Source organism: Seriola lalandi, unplaced genomic scaffold (assembly GCF_002814215.2).
Source record: "Seriola lalandi dorsalis isolate HSWRI2012SDOR001 ecotype SW California unplaced genomic scaffold, Sedor1 jcf7180002054630, whole genome shotgun sequence".
In the NCBI taxonomy this organism is placed as follows: Eukaryota; Metazoa; Chordata; class Actinopteri; order Carangiformes; family Carangidae; genus Seriola; species Seriola lalandi.
The window spans coordinates 679,230-687,723 of NW_019525183.1; the positions used below are offsets into that span (position 1 = coordinate 679,230).

At 40.6% G+C, this 8,494-nt stretch overlaps 1 protein-coding gene across 1 annotated transcript in view; it reads left to right on the top strand.

The window, feature by feature from the left end:
• LOC111665356 (semaphorin-5B-like) overlaps nucleotides 1–8,203 on the top strand; it is a 33,171-nt gene extending 24,968 nt beyond the window's left edge. Inside the window, exons 17-23 of the mRNA XM_023420337.1 lie at nucleotides 36–261; nucleotides 1,265–1,486; nucleotides 1,572–1,742; nucleotides 3,292–3,441; nucleotides 3,574–3,609; nucleotides 4,198–4,409; nucleotides 4,559–8,203. Coding sequence (XP_023276105.1) covers nucleotides 36–261; nucleotides 1,265–1,486; nucleotides 1,572–1,742; nucleotides 3,292–3,441; nucleotides 3,574–3,609; nucleotides 4,198–4,409; nucleotides 4,559–4,720 — 1,179 coding nt within the window. The 3' untranslated portion in view covers nucleotides 4,721–8,203. The remainder of the gene's footprint in view (nucleotides 1–35; nucleotides 262–1,264; nucleotides 1,487–1,571; nucleotides 1,743–3,291; nucleotides 3,442–3,573; nucleotides 3,610–4,197; nucleotides 4,410–4,558) is intronic.
• The last annotated feature ends 291 nt before the right edge of the window (nucleotides 8,204–8,494 follow it).

Here is an 8,494-nt window from a genome sequence, read left to right on the forward strand (position 1 = left end):
TAATGGTTATAGGCTTCATCCATTGTGTCTTCCAGGAGTATAAGGTCTGTAACCTGGAGGCTTGCCCTGAAGTACGCCGCAACACCCCCTGGACTCCCTGGATGCCAGTCAATGTCAGTCATGATGGGTCACGACAAGAGCAGAGATTCAGGTACACCTGCCGGGCGCTGCTACCCGACCCCCAGCAGCTCCAGCTGGGCAAGAAGAAGATGGAGACCCGGTTCTGTCCCAATGACGGGTCTGGAGCCTGTCAGACCGACTGTAAGTAAAGACAATTAGCGGGGAACAACTAACATCAGCAACTCTCTCCCTTCTCACTCTGCAAATCACAAATGCAGCCACGTTTTGAGGCACAGCTGGTGCAGTGGTTACCCGTTAGAATGCAGGTGTATCCCGGGGGCCGTGTCACTGAGGGAAACTTTTTAGGTTTGATGTTGTGAGTCTTTGTTTTTGTGCAGCTGCTTAACTTGGATTAAACAGGTTGAGAGCAAAGCAAAGCCTGGTCCAACTCTATAAAACTGCATCTGTCTGGGTTTTTAAACAGTGCTGTTTGGTGGCATAACTCCCAGGTTGCCATAATAAACACAGCTGGTTTCCTGTCTGTGGATATCAATCAGCAGATTGATTAAACATCATTGAACCATTATGGGGAAGCAGATGTCCACTTCCTTCACTCCTCAGGGACATGCAGGTGTTCCTCTTCATGGACTCTGGATTATTTCATACACCATAAAAATGGGATTTGGATATGAAATCATTTTGGATATTTAGTCCAAAATAACTGATGATCTGAAGATGTCATTTTGTGTGTCTGCTCTCATCCTCTTGCAAATAGAGAAAAAAAGAACAGAATTAAATATTTGTGCTGGCCTCATTTAGAAGCCTCAGGAACTACTCCTGATTCATATGTAAATAATTTGTGATTATGGCTGCTTATGTGTGTGTGTGTGGGTGTTCAGGGAAAACCAGTTCATTTTTCAACCTGACCCACATTGCACGTCACTAATTAATGTTTCATGACAAGTTGTCTGTCTGCTGAGTTTGGCAATAAAGAGATAAAGTTCTGCGATTCTTATTTGATCTCAAAAAGAATTCAAAGCTTTGATTTTCTGAGCATTCACTCATTTAGCAGGTTGTGTCAAATGATGATGAGTGAAAGTTGTTTCACTTTTCTCTCTCTTATCATGTGAAGGACTGAAAAAAATCATTCCTTCATATATGGTGATTTTAGTTTTCAATAAAGCAAATAAAATGTGTTTTCCAGCCCTGGTTGAAGACTTGGTGAAGACTAGTGGCCGAACTCTGACCCAGCCCCAAGGTGCTCGCTGGGCATCCTGGGAAACGTGGTCCAGCTGTTCACAGCAGTGTTCCAGAGGCTTCCGAACCCGGAAACGTAGCTGCTCGACGGCGGAGGGCAGGACCAACCCAAACGCCTGCGTAGGATCCCCTGTGGAGTATCAGGACTGCAACACTCAACCCTGTCCAGGTAACTGCAAAGTTTCGGCAGTTTAGATGCAAAAGCAGAAAATTTAAATTGTATAGATAAAGTTTATTGTATGTGTGTGTACCAGTGAGTGGGGCCTGGTCTTGCTGGTCCTCCTGGTCCCAGTGCTCGTCCAGCTGTGGGGGCGGACACTACCAGCGGACTCGGACGTGTAGCAACCCACCCCCTGCCAATGGAGGAGACATCTGTATAGGCCTGCACACCGAAGAGGCCCTCTGCAACACACACGCTTGTGAAGGTATGAAAGCATATGTAAAGTCGCACTGCAGAAGGTTTTTTCTGTGAAACACAAAATGTGGCTGAAACAAAAAAGGAGCGCCCCCACCCCACATGGATAGAGCTGTTAGCATAGAGCTGCTATAGTAACCTTAAAGCTACTGTGTTCTTCTGTGGGATTTCTGATTTTTGAGTAAAATGAATAATGTAATGTAATGAGTGCACACATAATGGCTTTGCAGTTTTCTCGGAGTCATTGATCAGATCAGAGATTCACACAGTGAGTAAAATGATGACACAGAATGTTCATGTTAAGAACCTGTTGAGGAAATTTTCTCCTCCATGTAAATCTGGTCATTTTTTATCTTCTTCTATCACATCAACTAATCATTTGTTATGGATTACAATACTTTGCATATTTTGACAACCATTTTTTTTGTTTTAGACATTTTTCCAGGTTTAAGGACTTTGTAACTTTGGCTTGGAAAGTGCTATACAGAGCTTATTGTCATTTATCATAATCATTACACCATAAATATTCTCCATAGATTCCCCCTGTCACCCTAGATTAAATAATGGTGTTTATATGGATGCTGATGGGAAATCTCACCCACACAGCAAGTGGTGAATCAATATTTGTGTTCAGAAGGCAAACAACATGGTTGTTGGAGCTTATCCCAGCATGCATTGGCTCAAAGTCAGAAATAAAAAAAAAAAAACATTAATAAACTAGCCTCACATTTTTACAACTGATCCAAAGATGGATGGATGCAACCGTTGTATACCTCCATTCATTTGTAAGTAGAGACATGGGAAGCAAATTGGTGTAATCAACTTCTCATCCATTTTACACTTTTGTTCAGTAAACAAATAACCCCAGCAGGAAACACAAGGAGGCTGAACTCTGGCTGTTGAGTGATGATGACCACTGCACTGCGGCCAACATTTCTTGTTAGCCGTCCACACAGTTTCTCTGGTCACTGGCTTCCTGTCAGTGGCCGTTTGACTTTGTTTCTGACTGTGTGAATGCACAGTAAGGAGAAGGACAAGACAGCTACCTCTTGCAGTCTTTTTAGGGTTAGCCAATATGCAGAATTCCTACTGCTGTTCCTGAGTCATCTCCTAACCAGCACATGTGGGCCAGGTCTTGTTACATAATCCAATTAATTTCTAAATAAATATCTTTTTAGGGCTTTCTTTTGAAGTGGAGGTGTTTAATATAGGTTGGCAGTGATATGCCGATGCTATGTCTGCACTGCAGGATATGTACCAAGAAGATAAGGACACAGAAGCAGATCCCAAAACATCGTTTATTGAACAAATCTGTTTCAGTCAACATTTAGGGCATCTTATTTTTATCAATATGCAAACCTTTCTACCTCAGCCAAGAGATATTTGAGCATTTTTTTTTTATGTATATGTAGATTTTAGAAAAGCATTATAGCGTTAAGAGATTCATTTAAAGCAACACCTACCTGGAAAGAAACCCAGCTATTGGCCTTTGTTTCAGGTTCTCTCTCTGACTCTCAAGCTTTCATTATTTCTCTCTGCTCTTTTCTTTTGGTCATCAGGTTGGGGTGGGTGGACGGAGTGGGGGGATTGTGATGACGAGGGTCTGCAGCATCGCACTCGACGCTGTGGCGAGGAACAGGAGGCTGAGGCCAGTCCCTGCCAGGGCAACCTCACCCAGTCCAGGCCATGCCAGCCCCATGAGGTGCCAGGTAAACACATGGTCTTATGAGGATGATTAAAACGTTTAATCAGACGCAATGTAATGCTGACTTCACTCTGTGTCTGTAGAAATTAAGAGATATTTGAGCTGCAGTTGATATTTTCTGTTTGTCTTTCTCCAGTCATTCTACCTGGACAGGAGGAACACAGCTGTGGATGTAAGTCAAAGCAAGTGACATCTTTCCATTTCATCTCCTGTATGTGTTTACCTATTACTATAATTCCCTCTCTCCTGTTGCATCCGAAGCAAGTCAATGTCACCTCGGTTTGATTGCAGTCTCTGAACATGCTGCAACACCTAGTTATTGTCCCAAGGTTACAAAGTTATTGGCTTTTTTTTTTTTTTTTTTTTCGCCTGTGCACCACACAGTTGGTAGCATATTGACTTTTGTTTGTGGCTTTGGCCCCATGTGGCGTGGGACAGGCTTAAGTGTGGAACCATTATTGGTCCTTTGTTAACGTTTCATTGCAGCCAGGTAACATCAATTTTCAGTTTGAAGTCCTTGTTTCCTGCCACTTGTCCCTCGACTTGATATCTCTGAAAACCTCTAGATATTCATGGTCCCTAGAGGATGAATCTTAATAATTACACCCTCCTATAATTACCATAAGTCCATTCAATTTCCACTTCCACAAAATCGAATGTGCTATTTGTTTTCTTTTCATTGTGTAGTCTGAGTTAGAGTTATTATTTCTGCAAGTTGACGCCGTTTTTTTGCCCTCTGCTCCCACCCCTCTGCTTCCAGCCTTCACCTTGTTCCAGTTGGTAGCGGTGGGCCTAGCTAGTTTCTTTGCTGCAGCGTTACTGTCGGCGCTGGCCTACACCTACTGCCACCACCTGAACCGGCCGTCGGCGGAGTCAGCAGTCATCCACCCCAGTACACCCAACCACCTCACCTACAACAAGCAGGGCAACACCGCGCCAAAGAATGAGAAGTACATCCCCATGGAGTTTAAGGTAGGCTGGTTTTATGAGGTCTTAGCAGTGGTGCAGTCGGTTGATCTTGACTCTGTAGAGAGACAAGAAAAAATAAGGGGGAGAAAAGTTGTTAATTGCTGCTCTTTGTGCCTTTATCTGACAACAAAAATCTTGTCTCTACACTGTAGACGCTAAACAAGAACAATCTCCACGTGAACGACGAGACGTGCAACCACTTCTCCTCCCCTCTGCCCTCCAGCAATATGTTCACCACCACCTACTATCCTCCCAGCCTGAGCAAGTACGACTTCCATCCAGACTCTCCCTGCAGGACCTACATGCACAGCTGAGAGGAGGCAAGGCTCTAACACTACCACAAACACCAACCTGAAGGGTTTCCTCATTCAAAACAAATACAACCAAGATTATGATAGATTGTCCTGTTGGTCGAGAAAGTCTTAAACACCAAAATCATGTTCTAATGTTCCAGTAAGTTGTTTTGATCTGTGTATTCCTCATTATTTCTTCAATACAGAGTAGTTTCAATCTTTAAATTCTGTGACAACCACAGTGAAATCCCATTGTATTTAGGTGTGAGAGGCACGTACCACTGCATTATGTGCAGTTTTTAAGTTGCTGCATGTGTGCAGAGGACAGTATGAGATGGTTCAGAGCATGGTACAGTGGACAAGTAATTAATAAATGAAAGGAATAGTTTGACATTTTGGGAAATACACTTTATTTCTGAATGTTAGATTAGCAGATACAACTCTCATTTTGCCCGTTAAATATCACATTGGAGCCAGGAGATGGTTAGCTTAGCTTAGCATAGCATAAACACTGGAAGAGAGGGGAAACAGCTAGCCTGAATTCAAAAACACACACATACCAACACCTCTAATGCTACTAACTAACAAGTTGCATCTCATTTTTAATGGATTAAACAAATGAGGTACGGGTTTTAAAAGTGTTTTTTAAAAAGTGGCAAAAGTGGCAGTGTGGACAGAGCCAGGTTTCCCCCTGCTTCCAGTCTACGTGCAAAGCTAAATAGCCAGCTACGTCCTGAATGCAACTCTGTACTTAACGCACAGACATGAGATTGATATCGATGCTTATGTTTTCTTTTCACTCCCTGGAACAAAGCAAATAAGCATATCACCCAAAATATCCTATTTCTTGAAGGGCTTTGCACATTTACCAACCTACTGCCGCCCTCCCCTCCTCAAGGAGGAACCATGCTCTCAAACACCCACTTACAACTGAAACCTCCTCTCACTTCACCCACCCTGAGGTGCTCCACTTGTGCTCAGGGCAGTGTGAAAGCAGGGTAGGACCCCGAGGTCCAGGGCTTCAGCTAAACTTCAGACACTGTACGTACCTGGATTTCCACTGGACTGAGAAGAGACTCATCTGCTGGTTATGTATTTTATGCATTTTTGGCAGGTGAGCTCAGAGGACTTAGTAATACTGTATATGGACTATATAGGCAGCTTGGACACTTGCTAAGTGTCGGTTGCCTCAGTAAAGACTGATATCTGTAAAAAAACAAAACAAAAAAAAAACAGACAAACTATCTGTTCTACAAAACATCCCGACATCATTCTTCACTGCGTGTGAATGGAGGGAACAAATGAACAGAGACTTGCAGATTTCTGGCTTATTTGCTTTAATTTTAATGTTTAGCAGCGTCCACAGCAGAAAACACTGAAGAGGACGTCTTTGACCAGCCTCACTATGTACTGTACATCACTGCAGTCTGCTGACTTTTCTGTCAGTAGATTAGATGAATTGTTTTAGGGGTGTTGTATCTATCTCCTGAAAAAAAAAAAAAAAAGATTGATTTTCTACTATATAAGGGGCATTTTTTGATTTTTGTCACCCACTCCTGTTTTCTGGATTGTAATGCATTAAGGTTATTGCTCAACAACTCACCAAATAAAATACAGCTATACCTGTACATTTCAGAGCCCCTCACAAGCGCATGAACACATCATAAATCAGCCACAGGCTTTTCAACAAAAAGGTAAAAGGTAAAACTTTGGCAAAAGTAACACAACAATATGTATAACTGTGATGGATTAACTTGCTCAAGCAGGTTTCAAGTCTTTATATCTTGTTTTTTCATGGTGTACTGAACTGAGTGGAAAACACTGGCTAGTACAAGTACAAGACTTGTATGTAGACAATGTTCTGCAGAATTTTAATTAAGTTATAACTTTGAAATTTGTTTTGATAAAACATGCTAAACACTGGTTTGATGTAAGGCAAGGCAAAAGCGATTTTCATGGACTATAACTATTTTTTCTCTTATTCTTCTGAATACAACTAATAGTGAGAACATTTGGAGAAAAAAAACACATTCCTTGACCTTGCATGATTTTCCTCCCACAATCCAAAATCATACAATTTCTATGAAGTGGATATTCTAAATTGTCCATAGATGTGAATGTGAGTGTGCATGGTTGTTTGTCTGTATGTGAATTTTCAAGCATGTGAGGTTTGAGATCAGACACTCACCTCCTGGATGAAGTGTGACATTTATCAGACACTTATATAAAAATGTTTCTCACTTTTCTGCCGCTTATTTCAACAAACTGTGGATTGTGTGTTACATGATCCCTGTGATATACAAACGCATCATTTCCAAGAAGTTTCCTGGAAAAAAAAACTGTATACATTCGTACGGATTGCAGGGGGAAACAGGAGCGTCATTGATAGTGTTGCTCCATTTAAAACCAAGAAGATATTCATGTGTCCTTTATTATTGGAAACATTATTCTCTATATATGTTGTTATTCATACATGGTGAATATGCATGCCTGTAAACACGTTCAGCTGACTCGCTGTACACCGACGTAAGACTGGAAATTTAATTGGAATTAATCAACTGGAAGTTTAGCGATTGAGCTGTCTCTGTTTTCCCTGTAATAAGTACCGATGTTTGCAGGAAGCGTCGCTGAAATTATTAAAAGAATCACTCTGACATTACAGACATGTAAAATAAAACATTTTCACAAGTTGTACTGCTGAAAAAATAAACAAATCATAAGGCTATGAAAGACACAATATGTAGTGTTTAAAGATTTTAGCCACTTCTGCTGGTAAGATGAAAAATATACACTCACCCCGCCCCCTACATTCATGAATCTTGACATTTTCTGGGATTTCTCATTATTCTACAAACAAAACTGTAAACCACCAGGATAATATCTGACTAAAGTCACAGACAAATATACACATAGGTGCTTTAAATAATGTTAAACCTTTAAAACATGTTCAAATATTCACCATCTGAGTTTTCTTCTTCTCTCCATGACGACATTGTTGATATTTAAGTTCATCTGTGCTGTGAAATGTATCTTGCATACAGTATCTTGCTTCTGAATTGTAAATACCACGAAATGAATTCAGGTGTCAACATTTGCAGTGTTATGTAGCATGAGACAAACAGCCCTGATAATGTGTGTGTTTAAGTTTCGGTGCTTGCGTACAAATAACAGCATGCACTGATACATGAATATACAAAACATGTTTGTGTAAACTGTACAGATATGTTTGTTTGTATTTGGCCAAGACAATGGAAACACTCATTTTTAGACGTTTGTGTTTTGCCTTTGTTGTGAAATCTGATATCAGCAAATCCTCACAATTTGTTGATTGATCCCTAAATGGAAATTTGTTTTGCTCCCAAAAACACTTCTGCTGATTATGATCGGTGTGAATATGACTAAACACTGCCTTTTGGACACTGTGAACTTTTGGTACTCTATATTTTTGTATAATGCACACTGTAAAAAAAAAAATCAAGATGAATAAATCAATTTTGGTGCCAATATTTTGATTATCCATGCAAAAAGCTTAACCATGATTTTTAACAGAGAGAGGATATAGTGATTTTTTTATTTTTTAAAACCTACCTTACCTATGATAGAACTTTACAACAGGATGTTAAAGATTTGTGGGAAAAAAAATTGAAAATATTCAGAGTTGAGAGGCTGGAGTCTGAATTTTCAGCATTTTGCTTGAGAAAGTGTCCAAATGATAAACCAATTATGAAACACGTAGCTGAATAATCTGCCAATCGACTTATTGATTAATCAGCACCTACAGTAGCTGAGGTAATA